The sequence below is a fragment of the Myotis brandtii genome, unplaced genomic scaffold (genome assembly GCF_000412655.1).
Source record: "Myotis brandtii unplaced genomic scaffold, ASM41265v1 scaffold46, whole genome shotgun sequence".
In the NCBI taxonomy this organism is placed as follows: domain Eukaryota; kingdom Metazoa; phylum Chordata; class Mammalia; order Chiroptera; family Vespertilionidae; genus Myotis; species Myotis brandtii.
Window position 1 is genome coordinate 6,153,788 of NW_005367587.1, and position 21,002 is coordinate 6,174,789.

Sequence of the window (21,002 nt, forward strand, 5' to 3'; positions counted from 1 at the left end):
TGCATGCCCCTACTGGGGATCGAGCCCACAACCCGGGCATGTGCCTTTGACTGAAATTGAACCTGGGACCCTTCAGTCCGCAGGCCAACACTCTATCCACTGAGCAAAATCAGCTTGGGCACAGCCCACATTATTGAAACAAAGACTGCAATGCTCTGATTATGGCAGCAATTAGAAGCTCTTCATCTCAGTCCAATGCCCCAGCACATGCAGTGCATTTTCACAATGCACAGGAAAGCAGGAGTGTCAAGGCACTTGGATTACATCATGGGTGTTTCAATTTCAGGGACTTCTGAGAACCCAAGATAAAGCTGATATGGATCAAACCCTTTGGGAGCAGCTCTTCTTAGAGCACTAAGATGAAGGACCAACCCAAATCCTTTCCAAGTAAGGGTCCTACCATCTGAGGGACAGATGACTGGCCATGTGCCTGCACATCTGGTTGCCTCCACAATGACTAAGGACATTGTCTAGACATTTAAATCACAACAGGAAAAAAGTCTTTCTCTACTGCTAGCAACTTGTTCCATTAGTAAGTAAGAAAATTAAAGATTTAATTACCACTTTTTAGGAAGCACTTTGGTACTTACACTTATTTAAGAGCAATTTTTATGAGCAGATCTCAGGAAGTCTCAGCACAAATTGTAATGCTTCAAAGCCTTCTTTTTGAAAAACTTTGGGTAATAACTTTCATTTTGGCAAACAACCTTATTTGTTGCTACTCATACTTGCAACAAACTTAGGCTGTTAAAAATTTTGTTTTTTCTTAGAAAACTGTAATTCAAAGTCAAGCCTGACAGTAAAAAGAAATGGAGTTGAGGAGTATTATCAGTTTTTCAAGGTTGACCTTAAAGTCCCCGGTGATGGGTTACTATTTATTAATTAGGAAGAACATAAAGAAACTGGGATAGATTTTTTTTTTTAATTAAGGGAAAGAAAGAAAGAAGAAGGGTAAAGAAAGAGTTATTGACTTATTTGTTAGTTGGTTTAGGTCTTTATGTATTCATTTGGTTTCTTCTTCCTAACTGCACAGTCTGGGTCACAACACACTTGTGCCAAATTCCACACACAGATCCTGATTTGCATAGCTCTCCTTTATGTCAAAAAAGAAATCAGGACAAAGTCTTGTGGGGGAGGATGCAAAGAAAGAATGGAGAATATTCTAGCTGATGAAAGTGCTTTAACCATCCTTTTGCAGATTCCGAAGACTGTCTTTCTAAAAGCACTCTCTAATATTCTTATTTTAGCATTCTCTTTCAGCATACCTTGGTTTCCAAGTACTTCTGAAATGTAATCAAAATGGAGTATAAAGTGAATTTATTGTTTCCCCCCTAGTTTTAAAATGAGAAGCTGAAACTCTATATTTAATATTATTACTATATTTTAATATAGAGCAAAATCAGGAGTGCAGAGTCCCGCAGCAGAGCCAGAGCCAGAATGCGGGTGAAAAGGTGTTGAATAAGGCAGCAAATTACAGTTTTTGTAAACCAGGTTTATATATTTAAGAACAACCAGGGCAGAGAGAATTAAAGAAGCAAAAAAGATGGGTAAAAAAAGTGACAAACACTTATGCATATACACACACCACCACCCCAAAATTCTGGCTTATGAAATCCAAGAATTCTAATTTATAATTCATGTAAATGTGTTGCTATGGAACTTATTTTTACTTCTCTCCATAAATACATTGTTGACACAAAGAATAATATTCTTAGTTTATAGACTATAGTTAAGAGACATTTCAGGAGTTAACTTTTCCTTTAAAAAACAAGCAAACCTGAAGAGGCTACAAATCTTTCTTACTGCCTTTGTGCAGGTCTTAGATTTCACCTTACCCATTTCCAAACAGATAACAGTGATCGTGCAGACAGCTTTACCTAAAGAGTGAAGGATTTAGTGAGCTGTCAATTTCTTGCAGAATTCTTCTCTTCTGGTACTGCTGTTCTCTATGTATTATTAATCTATTTATATTTAACTCCAGCCATTAGTCCTCCTCTTCCAGCCACTGAACCATTTTCAAAGGAGAGGAGAGGGAACAAGGGTTGCTATTATTAGGTATCCTTGTGTGTGATGAGGGTGGAGATAATTAAATAACACAATTTTGCTTCTTTGAAAATGACAAAGATTGTTTGGGGTAGACAACTCAGGGCTGGTTAACATAACCTTTCCCCTCCAGAAGGTAAAACAATAGAGATACATTTTTGAAGTGCTTAATTAAGCCTTCAGCAAGGAGTGTGGGAAAATTACAGACCCAAAAACGCTCCAGTTCTAGGCAGGAGTAAATTTTCTCTGCAGCACTCTGTCACTGCTCATTTACTGCATCATTTTGACAACATCTCATATTTCCATAAGGCTTTTACATAATCTATAAACAGGGACAGAAAGGTGAGGAACAGAGAGAATGGGGACAAAGTTCAGACCTCCCGCACTGTCAGTTCCTTTTAGTTTTCCATTAAAGGGTGAGGGTGAAGGGTGGCATTTTAAGATGATTTCATTAAAAGGCTGAGACATTAATAATTGACACAGCCAGAAGAATGCTGTGAAAAATTGCCACTGCTTTCTCACTCTTCCAAAGGATGCACATAATTCAGTCATAATGAAGGCCCTTCAATGTTCCTCCCCAAAACCTCTTTCGATCAGGAAAGCCTGGAATCTGTAGGCAAGAAAGATAATCACAATAAGTCTCAAGTAGGCAGAGTTCAAATGCTAATAGCCTTTAAATTTTTTTTCTTTAAAATGTCTGTCTATTGTTCCTGAGAGAACCACCAGTCTGTGGTTTTACTCAGAAAACCACAGCAGACTAAATAATAAAAATACATTTTCCCAAAATGGAAAACATTTGCCAACAAATTGGTGACAGGGTCATCTAAATCAGAGAGGATGAAGGTGAATCTCAGAATATTCATCTACTGGACTTTACATGAATTATTTGCTTGTAATAGACTTTGGATATACATCTTTGGTGTCTCAAGCAAACGATTTTATTTTATTATGTTATAATGTAACCTTATTCCTGAATTTTATTTCTTTATTTCTTTCTTTCTTTCTTTCTTTCTTTCTTTCTTTATTTATTTATTTCTTGTCTCTTGGACTCTTTCCCTTGATCTTATTTTCTTTTGGGTTTAACAGCAAACAATCAGTTGCTTGTGCTTACAAAGGGACTTCCCCTACTTTTTTTTTTTTTTAACCATTTCTGAAGATAAATTTGGAAATCACCTCTCTACAAATTTAAGAACCCATTTTATAAAGAAAAGATAGATACTGACCTGATTACTGTCTCTTAAAAAGTATCTCTTTTCTATGACCTGTGAGAAACAAAGATTTTAAGAGTTTAGTACACAGATCTGGAAAAAGTGGCTAATTGTAATGGCTATTCAGGGGACTAAAAGGCATATATCCAAATTAAGAGTCTTTTCAAAAGCTATAGGCATCTGGTACAGTGAGTTGAATCTGGTGCTAATGGGATCAGGATTGTAGGATTATTTCCTAAGAGCCTGCCTCATTCCAGAAAGTTCTAATAGATTAAAAAAAATAAATGAAAAAATAAATTAAAAAAATGACTAAGTAACAGAGAATGACATTTGATCCATACAATGTTTTTTCCCCCATGCAATTTTTAGTATACTAGAGGCTTGGTGCATGAAAATTCATGCACTGGAGGGGGGGTCCCTCAGACCAGCCTGCCCCCTCTCACAGACCGGGAGCCCTCAGGGGAGGGAGGCGATCAGGAGAATGCGACGCCCCATCACACCTCTGCTGCTGCTGCCACTACTGGCAGCGCAAGCCTCGGGCTGGCCCTGGGTAGCTGGGGGGCTGAGGGGACTGGGGACTCTGGAAGCAGGTGGGGCTGAGGGGACTGGGTGCCACCATCTTGTGGCTGTGGGTGCCACCATCTTTGATGGTGTGGCAGTCAATTAGCATATTCCCTCCTTATTGGCTGTGGGCGCCACCATCTTTGTGATGGTGTGATGGTCAATTAGCACATTCCCTCTTTATTAGATAGGATAAGAGGAAATTTGGCCCTAAGCTTCCTAGCAGTCAGTCCTAAAAGGTACCAAACAGAATTCATAAGAAAAATGCAAAGCACCTGCCTACTAATAGTACAGCTATTCCTTAAAGAGGAGTCTGTGTAATGCAATGAACCACCACATCCCTCTAGCAAAAACAGTGATAAATTCTATAGAGCCTCCATGGAGACAGATGACACAACATCAACAGTGTCAATTAGTGTCTTTTTATGGATTTAATCTGCACCCGTAATTCAGCAGTTTCAGAACCGTCTGTATTTGGTCAACAGGAGAAACACAGTAAAGCAGTGGGTGCATCTGCACAAATCCATCACTTCTATGATAAAGAAACCCTCAAACGGCATGCCCTAAATTGTGAGTTTAAGGAGCACCACGTTTTCATATTATGAAACACATTTTAAAAAATAACAAATTCTGTTCTAACACTTGAGAAACTACAATGATTGCATAGGCAGTATTGTTTTCTTTAGCCAGGGCTGTTGTGATTAAGAAAATTTAATCAATAAGATACAGATTAGCTGGAGATTAAGACACTGGAATCTAGAATTATGAAAATAAAAATTCCTCTGAATAAATGCTGAGCATCTTCTTCCAGGCCTGTGTCAGCTTACTCTAACTGGCCTGGCAGCCAAAATAGCTGGATTTTTCTATCTTAGAGACTATGGCTGAGTCACTGTTAGCCACGAGAGACCTGGGGTAAGGTTACATTCACTGGCCCCCGAGGTAGGAAAGCTGGTTCATGATCAATATACATCTCAAAATACTTGGTCTTAGAGAAAGCAAGAAGGGACTGATTCTCTTCCTTTCTCTGGGGCAGGACAGGAAAATCCTATCATTCTAGAGTAGGGAAGAATTACTACTAGCCAAGGGAGTCTGGAGGAGGAGTCAGATTCCCTCTTGGAAAAGAAATCTTTACATTAAATTCTTGGGGCCCTGGCCAGTGTGGCTCAGTTGGTTGGAGGGTAGTCTGGTACACCACAGGGTTGCAGGTTCAATTCCTGATCAGGGCACATTCCTGGGTTGCAGGTTTGATCCCTAGTCGAGGCGGGTACAGGAGGCAACCAACGGATGTTTCTCTCTCACATAGATGTTTCTCTCCATCTTCCCTTCTCCCTCTAAAATCAACGGGGGGAAAATTCTCACAGATATGATGTATAGAAAACTGGGTGAAATTTAGCTGCCATATCCCTTGGTTTCTGGCAACCACCTCAGTCTGGAGGTCTGGCCAACCTCCTAATCCACACACCTTTGGTTGTGATTTAGGCAATGACGAGAGAAGTTACCTTTTTGCTTTTGCTTATAACTCCCTGCCCTCAACTTGCAATGTCCTCTTATTAAATCTTGCTCTCTTCTTAAAACTCATCAAGTTCCCTCTGATTTTTTAAGAATAAAACCTTGCCCTGGCTGGCTTGGCTCAGTGGATAGAGCGTCAGTCTGTGGAATGAGGGGTCCCAGGTTCGATTCTGGCCAAGGGCACATGCCTGGGTTGTGGGCTCGATCCCTAGTAGGGGGTGTGCAGGAGGCAGCCAATCAATGATTCTCTCTCATCATTGATGTTTCTATCTCTCTCTCTTCTTCTCCTTTCCCCTCTGAAATCAATAAAGGGAAAAAAAAAAAAAAGCCTTGACAGACAACTTGGGTCCCATTAGTCTATAACCCATTGTTTCTCTAAGATATAACATTACATTTAATATTTCAATTCTAAAATTATTAAATTATTTAAAATTTTAAACAGTATATTGTGAGATCTTTCCATGTCAGACACAGATCTATAAGATGTTGCTCTTAGGGGATAGTATTTTGTATCAGATGGGATCAGGGATCTAAACTAAATCAAAGTTCTTACATTTTAAGTTTGAAAACAATGTGAACAGAAAATGTGGTTCCTTGCAGTGCATCCCATTTAGAAAATGCTAATATTTGTACAGCACACTGGGGTAAATGGAAGAGGTTGCCAATCACCCAGCCCGAGGGGCTCTGCTGCTCAGAGAAATGAGTGGATCAATATCTCAGTACAGCTGTACCCTATTTGCGACACACCAGTTGGGAAGTTCTGCAATGAAGCAAAAATTTCCCCATGATCTCATTAAATAGGGAGGGTGTGGGGCTTTATCTCTGCTGACATATTGGATAAAGGGGCAAATATTAAATCCCTAAATTGCTAAAAGAAAAATGATTCATAAAGAAGATCTATGAGAAAAATGTTTCTTGGAAGATTACACTTAAAAGGAAATATAATACAGAAATTAATCTTTTTCAATAGCATACAGAAATACATCCTATTTTACTTTACTACACAATGTCAGCATTGGGCAAGCAACTTAAGCTCGGTCAATACTACGTGCAATGCAGCTGTAAGGACTTGTGAAAGAAAGACAAACAGTGCTCTAATTTACTAGCATGCTGAGTCATTCTACATTTTCATTCTACAATAAGATGATGCTAGCAAGAGTCAATAACTTTAATGCAAAAGTTTCTGATAGGGAAACAATAGGGAATCAAGAAGATTACCTTAAAAGTAATAGTAAGAACTATTAATAGCTGGGAGAGCAAAATGAACTTAGGGCTTTAACTAAGTAGAATCTCCTCAGTTCACTGTCTTTTGTAGGGCTTAGGGGTGAATAAGTACAAAAAGAGATAGAAATTAGGGAAACATAAATAGTTCTAAGAAGTGGAATTAGGTATCTTATTAAAAAACCCCATTTAAATTCAGTAGCTTTCATCCTTTGCTAGAGAACACTGGTGATAGTATAAATACGTCAGCAGGCCTTGAGCAATTATACCAACAGATAAGAGAGATCAAAACAAGTATTATTCAGCCTGTGACATTCAGGATGAAGGCATAAAAGGACAAAGCATTCTATAAAAAAAGTTAAATTCTCATAATATATAAATTAAATTTAAAAATAACTTAATTGAGGCCATTACCTTATCAAAAAACCTACTGAGCTTGACAGCATTAGAAGAACCAGCAGCTAAGTACCGTGGATTTGTGCAATCCTAGAAGATAAAACATAAGAGCTACGATTAAAAGCTAGAGAACATAGCTCTTGTTAGTTATCAATGTTCCTGTTGCACATTTCTATAGTAAAATATTAGGCATAATACTCTCATAAAATATTCATGTTATTTTTAAATTATGATGCACACAGCATAGAGGGAAGTGCTAAAGGAAGATAAAGGACACTTTTTGTTATTTGAGCAATTTTAGAAGACACTGAACCAATATGTACATCAATTAATTCACAAAGGAAGACAGGATTACTAATATCTTACTAATACAACCAAGATACTAATCAGGTGACCCACCTACAATTACCCTGAAAAGCAGAAATAAAGCCATTAAAAAGTCAACACTTTACTTTTTAGCACTAGTTACTCACCAGTGCTCAACTAAGTTCTATGCAGTTCATACAAATAGTAGGAAGCACAAAAATAAGACGTTAAGAGGAGCAAAGAACAAACATAACAGTTGCCAGGGATTTCTCACACATTGAACACAAGCCAATACATCTCTTGGTAGGCCATAAAGGTGATAATAAATAATAGATATATTTTTTATAATAATAGACAATGTTATTATTAAATATCATTAAGCATTATTATTAACACTAGTTAGAGAAACAATAATGAACAAGAGATATATTACTATTAAATAGGATTTTTAAAAATGGAGCCCAGAGGAAACAAAACAATCTGGAACATTAAATCATTATAATGACTAGTAAAGACCTTAAAAGGCTTACTATCCTTTTATTGAAATTCCAGGGTTGTGTTGCCTTTGCTTGTCATTACTGACTTGCCACCTTAAGAGACAGAATATTTTGATTTCTAACTCAAATGGCACGTAAGACCAAACTATGAGGATATCATGTAGGCTGCTTTACAAGAATGATATTTGTCTTTCAAGCTGTGTCCCTTGGGATATTCTGAAATTATTGGTGTTGCATTTATTGATTTGTACTCTCTAAGCCCACATGACTCCTTTCCAATAAATTTTGTAACAGTCACTTATTTTATCCATATATAACATTTCAAGGCTCACATTTTTAATTTCGGCCAGAATCTATAATACATTTTCAAAACCACAAAAAAAGAGAGACTCTAACAAATGTTTCAAAGATCACAGAATACTAGAAGCCAGCAAGCTCTGAATCTGAATATCTGTCTCTACATTTCTAGACTGTGTGACATTGGTTAGGTTACTAAATCTTTAAAGTGTAGTTCATTTATGAAATGGGGATAACGATACTTATCCCATAGGATTTCTGTGAAAATTAAATGAGTTAATGCATGTCAGGCACATAGCAGGTACTGAAATATTAGTTCCTTTCTCTCTTCATTCTAAGAAAATGCTATTCAGACTGAATTTTCAGACACAAGCACCTAATATAAAAGATAATTCCATATATAGATTAAATAAGCTGAAATATTATTATGCAAACTATTGTATTTGAAATAATGTTTGAACACATTTATACAGCAGTTGGGGCATATAAGAGACAAACCTTAGATGGACCTGTGTTAGATGTTTTACAAAATGGATACTAATTAAATAGTCATCAGAATGTTAAAAGACTTCGAAGATGATTCCAAATAGAGCTGCAGTACTAAATATAAAATCTAAACCAAGTAGCAAACAAATAAACAAAACCTCCCAAAAACTTAATTCTAAGGCTGCACAATTTAAGCTTGACCAGGCTAGAGAAATTCTATAATTTCAGGATAAGAATTTTAAGGCTGAAAGAGCCATCTGTTATTGATCATGGCTGAGAGCAAAACCTGAAAATTAATAGCTCTAAATAGCTTGTCTAAGCTTGAGAAAGGAATAATAACCAGGGAAGATGCTTTAATATGTCCATTTTGAAATAAACACATAACAGAGAAAAAAATTGTACTAGACACAATAAGCCTAACAGGATTTGAAAAAAGTAAGTAATCTTCTCCCTATCTAGAATTTAAACGCTGACATTTTTCAGGTACAAGATGATAACTCTGATTCCTTCTTTGATGTATACATACAGTAACTAAAGATGCTAGCACTAATATTGTTACACTAGTTTATTATTTGAGGCTTTATATTTACTTGCTGAGTCTTTTTGATTATCTCTTTTTGAAATTCTTAACCAATTTTCCTCATTTTTAGTTCCCTGTATACTCAAGACCCCTTTGTTGCTCCTGCTGTGTCCTCGAGGCCATACACGGATAGAAGGCCAAAAGTATGTTGTATGTGAACTCTGTGGAGACTGTGTGTGCCAAAGTATCACCATTTGAGTACCTTTACATCTTGTTAACAATTGGCCCTGACTTTGCAAATAAAGTAGGAAATCATACATTTAACCACTATAAACAGATACTTCCCAAAACACATTGAAAGTAATTAATGGAACAAATTAAGTATATGTAATGGTAAATTTCACTTTGGAAATAATTTTCAAAGGAAGTAACCTCAGCATTATATATTATATTATAGGCCTGGTGCAAGGATTCATGCATGGATGGGGTCTCTCAGCCTGGCCTACCCCCTCTCTCAATCCGGTACCCCTTGGGGGATGTCGGACTGGCCTGCAGGGATCGGGCCGAAACCGGCAGTCCGACATCCCGCAAGGGGTGTAGCAGTGCCGAAGGGGAAGGTGGCCGGGAAGGAGCCGGAGCTGGGGCTGGGCGCCCCGCGGCTACGTAGCACTGCTGTGGAGGTGGAAGAGGCTCCACTCGCCAGCGGTGAGCCTGGCTTCTGGCTGACTGGCGCTCCTGCTGTGGGAGTGTACTGACCACCAGCGGGCAGCTCCTATGTTGAACATCTGCCCCCTGGTGGTCAGTGTGCGTCATAGCAACTGGTCATTCCAGTCAACTGGTCGTAATGGTCGCTTAGGCTTTTATATATATAGATTATATATTCTAAAGAGCAGGAATCTTCTGTAACCTATGGTCCAGTGCTGACCACCAGGGGCATTTACATTGAATATTCCATGGTGGCAGTTGAGAGAAATAAGGTACCTTAACTGCCAAGTAGAATGTAAGAGAAGCTGATTCAATTATGGGGGTAGAGGTGGTTGAACCAAAGCAGTGTTCACAAATGTTGACTCTCAGAGTAAGGGCATTAGAATCACCTGAGTTATTTGTTAAACTAGAGTCCTGGTCCTCCTGCCAGACCTTATGAATAAAAAGCTCCTGCTATGGGGCAGTTATTAAAAAATTTTCACAGGTACTGTTGGCTGGTAATATGAATATGCAGTCAGCTTTGGGTAATTGTTAATCTAGGTGATTTCTAAGAGTTCTTTCCAAGATTCTAAATGTTAATTTTAGGAAAATTAAGTGGAAAATAGCGTTAATTGTACAGCACAGGCTCTGAAGTCAGAGTGCCTGCTTTGACTGGTAACTATGGCCTAGTTACCTCTCTCTGCTACTAGTCTTCATCTTTAAAATGGGGATAATAATAATGCCTACTTTATAGAGATGATATGAAGAGAATGCATGTGAGATAACGTATGTAAATAAGCAGAACAGTGCTTGGCATGTAAATAATAAATGGTAGCAACTGGTATTATTAAACCACTACGACCACCACATGTCTGAATGCCAGTGCACCATATATGCTGCACAAATCCTACTTGTGAGCAATGACATATCTTTCTCTGGGCAACACCAACTGGTTTATATGAGGACTTTTCTTAGCCTTTTTAGCACCAAATTCTAATCGAGTTAAATATCTCAGGAAGGGATTCAATCGTCCGTATACACATAAGAGTATAGAAACTAATGCCTATGAAGCACTCCTGGTTTATAGATTGTAGTTTTTTCACTTGTCTAGTTGTTTGCCCTTTAAGGTAAATTCTGTAATTTAAAACACTAAGAGGCTTTTCTAAAGCAAGAATAATCAAGGTACAGTATCACAATCTTTCTTTGTCACCTTAAGTTACTTATTTTGACTTTAGGGTGATTTTTAAAAATCTTTTAAAGAAAAAGCCCATGATTTTTACATTTATTCATAGAACAAAGTTTAAACCTTCCAACAGATCAGCATATAAAGAGATTGAAGTGACTGCCCATCTGACAGTCTATGTTGATTCCAATTTGCACCATATTTTGGAGTAGAACCAAAATAGCCTGCCTTCAAGTATAAAGCTTCTTTTGGGAGAATATATGACTTGTGAAGTCTTCAGGTTCACTTTCAACTGACAATAATATAAACATGCATTAGTGAAAATACACACCAAATTAATCTCCTCTGCATTGAAATCCTCAGCCAGGAAAGCAGTCCTAGTTAAAACTTCATGGCGCTTGGTTTCATGAATCTGATCCAGTTTAGTCCCTATTACCAAGAGTGGGATTTGGTTCTCAGCAAATTGTTCCTGGTCATAATCCCTGTGATAAATAATGAAGAGGTGAATAGAATTTACCTTTTTGATGTAGATGTATAATATTTAAATGCAACTAGCTTATACTATTTTACTGATCATTCACTGACTCACCTATAAACCTATTTTTCTCCTAATTTCTTCCATCTACTTGTTTATTTAACAATCCATCCTCACCATCTACAGAGTTCCAACTATTTATCTAACTACTCAAAATTTGTGCCCATGAGTCCTTATAGACTACTTGAATAACTGAGTGCCCAACAGGTATACCAAGGTAGGTTGAGTTGACTTCTCCCAAAGCTCTATCTCCTAAGGCTCAGGAATTTTTCTGTATAGATGCAAAGAGTGGATTCAAACCTCAGTGTAAAGAAAACCCTGGAAACTAGCATGGCACTCAAGCCTTGTGTCAGAGGGGAAAATGACAAGCTTCTGGGTATCTGCAAGGCTATAAATAAACTCTATACTACCATACATATTTCTGTCTATGAATTACAATGAAAAATAGATTGTTCAAGGAAAACAGGAAATAGGGATGCCAAAGGCCAGAATAAATCAACCATTAAGATGGTTTCAATATATGGAAAGGGAAGAAACAGCTAAACCACAAAATGAATAGTAAAAGGGAAGAATTGAATACCAAACAGTTGTTTGTCCTGATATGAGAGCTGTGGGAGACAGAGGACAGGGAGACCAAGGACAAGCAATACAAATCCCTTAGGGTCACTGTATAACCTTGGGCTAGTTACCTCTCTTTGTTGGTACAGTAACAATTGTACCAGCACTACAGTTCTTTACAATTCTTTTTTTCTATTTCTACTCAAAGGATAGAGTGGTATTCCTTCTATAACTAAAAGGAACCTAGAGCCCAACGTTGTTGAATTAATTTAAATTCTATTCACATATGAGAAATAAAAGGTTTGGATTTTTGACATGTTATAAGCTCAATTTACAATGGTCAGCAAAATCTGGTTTCAAACACCTGATGACAGTAAATCAATATTGCACAATCCAATCAATACAAGCCAGTTGAGCATAGCTGTTTTTCTTCCTTTGATTATTATTTCCCTTTCTCTTTGAATAATCTAAATTAGAGGTGTGTATACAAAATTATTATTTTTTTTGCCTTTTACAATAATCTTGCAGAACCTCAGTTACTATTCAGCCTTGCAACACAATTGTTTTGAACTATTAACTCCCATTTCATAAAAATATTACCATTCTATTTATTGCAACAAAGCCAATAATAGCTTGAGTTCAAGACCTTTGATTCTTTTTGCCAATATCATCCCTGATTTAGGAGAAATTGTCTAAAACTGAAATCTGCTTTATCAGATAATAAAGCATTGAGAGTGTCCTCTGTTAGGACTATTTTATTTTCCTATACTCACTAAGTATGGTTCATATTCAAATTTTTGTATATAGTTCATCCAACATCATCTTTAATACACATATATCTCTGTCACTTGTAGTCTTGCATAATCTCTTGCAAATCAACACATATATTACATATGTAATATAACATACTGCACGTGTTATACATTAGCATATGTATTATATATGTATCATAACATACATGTTGAAATACACATATAATTTGTTCTCTTATATCTTTTTTTAACTTCCATTTTTTCTCTTTTTTATTAAACCTTACATCCAATTTAACTTTGGCAAACACACACACACAAAAATTGCATCTTTCAGATAGCTATACTTAACTACCATTTTAGAGAAGATTTAGGATTCAGAGAAACAAATTTAACAGCTCTTATCAGCAAGCAATCAGCAAAATCCAGAATACAGAAAATTCTACAAGACAAACAAGCCATCTTTTTTTCAAAAAATAAATTGCTAGAGGATAAAAGATAAAAATTAAAAAAGGAAGGGGAAGTTAAGATGAAAAGAAAGTAAATACAATGAGTGGACCTTACTTAGATACAGATTTGAATAAACCAATATTTATAAGACATTTGTGTAATTTAAAATAATATTCTACATTAAAGGATTATTGTTAATTTTAAGTATGACAATTACATTTTGGTTATGTTCAAAAAGTTCTTAATATTTAAAGTTACACACTGAAGTATACAGATGAAACGGTATCATATCTAGGATTATCACTGAAGATGTTTTGAAGTAAAACATCTGTGCTCATGGATTAGAAGAGGCAACAAATATTCTCTCTGACTTGATTTATAGGTTTATTGCAATTCCAATAAAAATCCAAGCATAATTTTTGCCAATATAGACAAGCTGATTTCAATTTTATATGGTGAGGCAAACTAGACTAGCTAAACAATTGGAGGAATCACACTACCTAATTTTAAGACTTACTATAATGCTACAATAATCAAGACTGTAGTATTGGTGAAGGGATAGGCAAACAGAGCAATGGAATGGAATTAGGGACTCTAGAAATAGACCCATATAAATGTGGTCAACTGATTTATGGCAAAAGAGTAAAAGCAATTCAATGAAGAAAGATTAATCTTGTCAATAGATTGTGCTGTGACAATTGGACATTCATATGCAAAAGTCACCCTCAATTAAAACCTTCCACATTATAAGTAACTCAGAAAGGAGCACAGATCTAAAAGTAAACCTAAAACTATAAAACTTCTAGAAGAAACAGAGGAGAAAATCTGCATGTTCTGGAATTAAGCCAAGAGTTCTTACACATGATACCTACCCAAAGTATAAAATATAAAAGAAAAAAACTGAGAAATTAGACTTTTTAGACATGCCAAACTATTGCTTTGTGAAAGTCACCATTAGGAGAATGAAAAGGCAATGTACAGACTGGGAGAAAATATTTGCAAATCAAACATCTTACAAAGTGTTGTTTTGGAGGGTGCATTCTTGTGCTTGCTATAACATTTCAAACCAATTATGAAGTAATTTGGGCTTACCCATTTGTTACCAAGACTCCGGTTGGCACCAAATCCTTGTTGAGAGCTTCCGATGACCAACGATACAAGTTTTGGGATGACTTCTTATTTGTTAAGTCATGTACTAAAATAATACCTAAAATAATCAGAGAAAATAATGTCAGTACAGGAACAATTCTTCTTCATTTCTGAATTGGCAAAGTGAGACTTAGTAAATAACAAGCATTGAGATGCTTAGTGAACCTAGCATTCTATAGTATGTATAATACTACTCAGACTTAATTATTTTAAAATTTCTTCTACAAGTTCTTACAAATAATCTACCAAATTTCCTTAGTCTAACTTCTAAAAATTCTATAAAATGTCATTAAACTTTTAGAATGTCTTTTCTTTTTTTTTCTTCATTCAACACTTAATGTGTGCCTACTCTGTCTGGTCCTAATTGCAGAACCACCTCATCAAAAAAGAGAATAAAAATACTTCAAGTATATAAGAAATTATATGCATTCAAAAAGCTAACTGCACTCTTCATAGTATTGCACTCTGCACAGTATTGTCACAGACATCATACATACACATATTACTTATTTTCACTAAAAATATTAAATAAAATAAATTAAAACAGTATTGATTTAATTTGATACAACTGTTATTCTTTACCTGGAAAATGTTTTCCTGTAGATTACGGGGGCCTGCCTAATCAACTCAAGAGTCCAATTATTTAGTTCTTTGAGAGATATAGTTAAAAGAACAAAATAAATAATGCCATTAGAAGGGGATAAGAAGAAATAGTCAAGAGATACGAATAATAGAAAATAGATGGACTTTTGAGAGATTGAGGAAAACGATAAAATGTAATGAGGCTCAGAAATACAATTAAACAGAATCAGTTAAGATCCTAGACAGAAAAGAAAAGCAGGTAATTATTCCAATAAGCTATAGATAAAAAAGGAAAAGCTTTCATGCCTAATGAAATTTAAGATATCTTGAGGTCAAAAGACTATAGGTTTTTAAACTCCCAACCTTTTGTATTACCCAGATTCTACTGTGAAGAGAGGATGTGAAACTGATGATTCCTCCATTTTCATGTCAATTTAAAAAAGAAGGGCAGAAGAGTTAGATTTGGCTTCTCTAGATTTTACAGACATTTGTACAATGAAGGTGCTTGTGCATGTCATAGCTGACTTGTTCAAGCTGGCTCAGATAAATCTGTTCTCTCTCCTGGCATCTGGAATAAATAGAGATCTGACAGTTGTCCCCATATCCAACTGCATTCACTCTACCTTCCTCAATGAGGTGTTCTATTAGGCATCAAGGGCACATAATTAAAGATAGATTTTTTTAAAAAAGGAATAAAGAGCTACCATTAAAAAATAGAGCTGCCTGGCTGGCGTGGCTCAGAGGTTGAGTGTCCGGTTCAATCCCCAGTCAGGGTACATACCCAGGTTGTGGATTTGACCCTCCAGTAGGGGGCATGCAGGAGGGAGCCTATCAATGATTCTCTCTCATCACTGATGTTTCTATCTCTCTCTCTCTTCCTCTTGGAAATCAATTTTAAAATATATAAAAAAACAGCTAACATTTATTCATCACTTACATGCTACATATTGTACTTTACATGTGTTATCTAATTTGATTTTCAGAACAGTTCTATGAAGTAGGAATTACCTTTATTTTATACATGTGGAAACTGAGGCTCAGAGAGGTTGAATAACTTGCCTTGAACTCAGTTAATGTGACAGTAAAAGATTGAGGAAAAACAGAATAAAGTCTCACTTTAGGGCACAGGAGTGGCAGATATTTTCTCCTCTCCCTATTTCCCAGGTATAAATATCATAAAGCTATGGGTGAGACTTTTGGTTGGGAAAGTGAAAGGATTACAAAGGTTTAGATGAGCTATTAGCTGGACTGGAAGGAGTTCATTTTTTTTTTTTTTAAAGATTTCTATTTAAGGCTCTGCAATTTTTAAAGGCATGTGAGTACTCTTGTTCCTTATTCTCCCTCTTTCATTTGGGTTGAGAGTTCCTGTTTGTATGAGCTAGGAGGGTCACTCTGGGGTCCAGAGCAAAGAAATCAGGTTGACAGCTGATCAGAGTATGTTCTAATCTTAAAAGAGAAAGAGGTAAAGACATACTTTAGAAATTTTCTTTGGGGATTACCAGCCTAGTTCATCACAGTGGGAAGAAGGTAAGCTCTTGAGGGAAGAATGTTATTACTAAGAATAAAGACTATGCATTTGTGTGTGTGTGTGTTTAAGATGTTTTTCTTAATTGATTTTACAGAGCAAGGAAGGGAGAGGGAGGGAGAGAGAAACATCAATTGGCTGCCTCCCCTACTCATCCCCCCACCCCCTTACTGGGGATTGAACCTGAAGTCCAGGTATATACCCTGACCAGGAATCAAACTCACAACCTTTTGGTGTATGGAATGACAATTCAATCAACTGAGCCACCCGGCCAGGGCTAAAGGGACTTTTTTTTTTTTTAAACTTTAAGAAACAGAAATATGTCTCAGTCTTGTCTGTAAAACTAACAAAATATATGCAATTACTTCAGTAATATTCAAGGAAGAGACAAATCACTAATGAATAGTAGGTATAGAAAAGACAGTCAAATAAGTGGATTTAGATGGCTTTCTTCTTTAGCACTTATTAAGTTTATGACTCAATTCCATAAACTTTCTAGGTTTTAAATGGTTTTTAACTTTATTACTTACAATTTTTATCTTTACATTTATTTTGCTCTTAACTTTTTCTCAAAAAGATCTAAACAAAAGTTCAAAAGTGTTATATATCTAAACTTTTCTTTGCCAGATCAGATTGGTATCAACTTTGACAAAGTCATTTGTCTGATATAAACCAAGTTTTATCACTTGATTCTAGTTCTTTTCTTTTTCTCCTTTTCTCTAAGAAGTCATCTATGACTATCTTACTGTTTTTTTCACTTATATTTATTCTTTTAATATATGCCATTATCATGTTCTTTCTTGCATGACAATATCATACATTAATGTCACTATCTTATAACTCTTTGGTTTCATTTTTTTTTCTTTAGGTAGACTGGGACACTTTTGGACAATATTCTATGGTTTATATCCTGTATTCTATAGTTTATATCAAATGACAAGAAGCTTTTTCTCCTTTTTTAAATTTTTTATAGCATCCACAACAGCTTATGACAAGAGAAGATAGTGAAAGAGTAACAGAAGGAATGAAGAAGGTACTTAGCAATTACAGCGCTTCCCTAATAGTAAATGAGTATAAATGAGTATTAGCTAAGCATACACTAGGAGGGAAGAGGTGAGATGCCAAATCTTTTGGTACATCAATCAAAGACAAGCTGAAATTATACTTCACAGTACAAGGTTTAAAAAATGAATTTAAGCCCTGACTGGTTTGGCTCAGTGGATAGAGCGTCGGCTTGAGGACTGAAGGGTCCCAGGTTCGATTCCAGTCAAGGGCATGTACCTTGGTTGCGGGTACATCCCCAGTAGGGGGTGTGCAGGAGGCAGCTGATCGATGTTTCTCTCTCATCGATGTTTCTAACTCTCTATCCCTCTCCCTTCCTCTCTGTAAAAAATCAATAAAATATTTTTAAAAAATGCATTTAAAAAAGAGAAGAAGATAAAGAAACGCTATAGGTAAATCACAGGTGTCAGTGGTTCAGTCTCTTGACAAAGAGTAGGCCCTCTATGAATTGCAACTATGACCTCTATCACATGCCTCCATCTAGAAATCTGTTCAAGGTATTTGAATCTCTATACCTGGAGGAATTTTTTGCACCCCTAAAAATACCCTTAAGCATCTCTTTATAATTAATTACATAGGACTCTCTCTAAGGGGAGATGAAAGAAAGAAAGATTTTTAGTTCTGTGACATCTGGCTTAGACTGTGGGATTCCTAACAGCTCTATTGTATTTTCCCAACTGACTAGAGAAATAGCACTCCCAGGGGACAGTGTTTTGAAAGTTCCATGTTTTATGTCAAGTTCCCCAAATACAATTTTATTTCTCAATATTTAGTTTATGACAATAATATAAATAGAAACACTAAACCGAGTAAATATTTAATGTTCTGAATTACATGGTTAGAATCTAGAAATATAAATTTGAATGCGATAGGCAGATTTATATTAAGAGTTGTGAGTCACTACACCTTTCTTAAATTAAGATGAGTCCAGCATCCCACAGCACTCCATATCAGATGATCTGTACTCTTAGACCATTAATACATGGTAGAAATAAAAAATGCTTTACCATTGATAGAGTTGTAGAATACTGCTCTTGTGCTCTTCACACTGCTGGCACTGCCCACAGAACCTCCAACATCCCATAATTCTATATAGTAGGTCTTCTCTACTGGGGTTCCTTCTTTGTAGTCATGAACCTAAAAAATCAATCCATCAAAATACTTATTATAGCCACTTAGGAAATTGGTAAGCACTCTCATTCCAGTTTAAAGCACTGGACACTACTTATCAGCATCCCTCTGACTCTGATCATCATCTCCTCTCTTTCAAACTTCCTCCCTCTAATTCTCCAACTCGAATAATAATCTTTGACCTCACAGGACTCTATATGTACTTCATTGATCCTAACACCTTTCACAGCTCCCCCTTCCACTTCCAAATCCTCCCTTTCTAACTATAAAATCCATGATTTGTCATTTTAGTCACTCCTTTGCCCCTATTTACATTATATTCACCTGACAAAATTCCAACACTAAGTATATCCACCTTTTAAAAAAATATATATTTTTATTAATTTTTTACAGTGAGGAAGGGAGAGGAATAGAAGTTAGAAACATCGATGAGAGAGAAACATCTATCAGCTGCCTCCTGCTCACCCCCTACTGGGGATGTGCCCACAACCAAGGTACATGCCCTTGACTGGATTCGAACCTGGAACCCTTCAGTCCACAGGCCGACGCTCTATCCACTGAGCCAAACCTGTCAGGGCTATATCCACCTTTTTCTTGATTTCCATGTTTACAACCCAGGCAGCTGAATGTGAAGCTCAGGAAAATACACATTCAACCTGATTGGATTCATTTTAACTTTGAAGCTTCCTTCAGTCAATTGCATACAGTAGTTCATTTCCTATTTTTCTCTCCTAGGTAATTATTTCATACTTTCTCCTCTTTTTCAAAATTTCCAATATATCTTCCTTGTTCTCAAATACAGCTAGTAACCTTGCTCCCTGTGACAGAAACAATCAAAAGAGAACTTCTACAACCTGTTCTTCCCATATTTACCCACCTCTCTGCATTTGTGCCTGTAAAATCTATTTTCCCTCCATCTATTAGAGATAGGCTGTCTGTGTCCCTAATGACAAATACCCACCTCTTGTGCATGAGATTCCCCTCTTTCTTATCAAAGATGTAGCTACTCTCACCATCAAATTTTCCTTCTCAGTTGGATAATTCCCACCAGCATACAAATATGCCATAATTTTTCCTATCTTAGAAAAAAAATTACCTTCTCTTGATTGCATGTACTTCCTTAAGCTATCATGTTGCTTCTCTGTTCCTTTAAATTAATTAATTTGTATTGTTTTGTGTTCACTACACAAAGTCAAGTATCTTTCCATCACCATTTATCCTCCTTTACCCTCTTTTATGTCCCTCCATCCCCTTTCTCTCTTGTAATCACCATACTGTTGTTTGTGTCTATAAATTGTTGTTTCTTGCTTAATCCTCTTCATCTTTTTCACTCAGCCTCCCAAAGCCCCTCCCCTCTGACAGCTGTCAGTCTGTTTTCTGTATCTATAAGTCTATTTCTATTTTGCTTGCTTGTTTATTTTGTTCATTAGATTCCACATTGAAATCATATGGTATTTATCTTTCTCTGACTGGCTTATTTCACTTATAATACTCTCCATGCTGTCGCAAAAGGTTAAGATTTCCTTCTTTTTTTATGGCTGAGTAGTATTTCATTGTGTAAATGTACCACAGCTTTTTTATCCACTCATCTACTGATGGACACTTGTGCTGCTTCCAAATCTTGGCTATTATAAATAACGAGGGGCCCAGTGAACGAATTCGTGCACCTTGAAAGGAATTGTGGGCCGCAAGGGTGTGGTGGGCATAGAAGTGTGTCTCAGCCCATCCTCCGCACCCCTGCCTGGCCCCTCCCGCTGTGGCCCCCAGTCCCCTGTCTGCCGGCAGCCCCACTCCCACTGCCACCGCTCCCACACGCTGATGACGCTGGCCCCGCTCGCACCGGCTGACAGGTGTGGCGCCAGCAGTGGGTGTGAGTGGGGCCGGTGCCATCAGCGGGGGGGGGCAATCACCCCTCAGGAGCAGGGGGAAGTGGAGAAACCCTCAGGGGCAATCATGGGCCATCAGCAGCCACTCGCACCCGCTGATGGCGCCAATTGATCGGAACCAGTACCAGGTGCCGGCAGCAGGTATGAGCGGCGGCTCCAGCGCTGGCAGCAGGTGTGAGCGCCAGGCGGGACCGCAGCATGCTGGAGCAAAGAATTTTCAGTAACCACCAGAGGATCGCCCCAATGACAGCGACCAGCGCCCCACCTTGGTCTGGTGCCCCCGCTCACTTGCTCCACCATCCTGCCGCGGCTGACGCCCGCCATGTTCCGTGCGCACCCCCTGGTGATCAGCGCACATCACAGCGACCGGTTATTCGGTTGTTTGGTTGTTCTGCTGTTCGGTCTATTTGCATATTAGCCTTTTATTATATAAGACTAGAGGCCCGGTGCACAAAAATTTGTGC

At 37.2% G+C, this 21,002-nt stretch overlaps 1 protein-coding gene across 1 annotated transcript in view; it reads right to left on the reverse strand.

The window, feature by feature from the left end:
* Positions 1 to 1,342: 1,342 nt before the first annotated feature.
* RABL3 (RAB, member of RAS oncogene family-like 3) overlaps positions 1,343 to 21,002 on the reverse strand; it is a 42,831-nt gene continuing 23,171 nt past the window's right edge. The window contains exons 3-8 of the mRNA XM_005875353.2: positions 18,529 to 18,658; positions 14,296 to 14,410; positions 11,243 to 11,393; positions 6,957 to 7,028; positions 3,267 to 3,305; positions 1,343 to 2,653 (exon numbers count right to left, since the gene is read on the reverse strand). Coding sequence (XP_005875415.1) covers positions 2,588 to 2,653; positions 3,267 to 3,305; positions 6,957 to 7,028; positions 11,243 to 11,393; positions 14,296 to 14,410; positions 18,529 to 18,658 — 573 coding nt within the window. The 3' untranslated portion in view covers positions 1,343 to 2,587. The remainder of the gene's footprint in view (positions 2,654 to 3,266; positions 3,306 to 6,956; positions 7,029 to 11,242; positions 11,394 to 14,295; positions 14,411 to 18,528; positions 18,659 to 21,002) is intronic.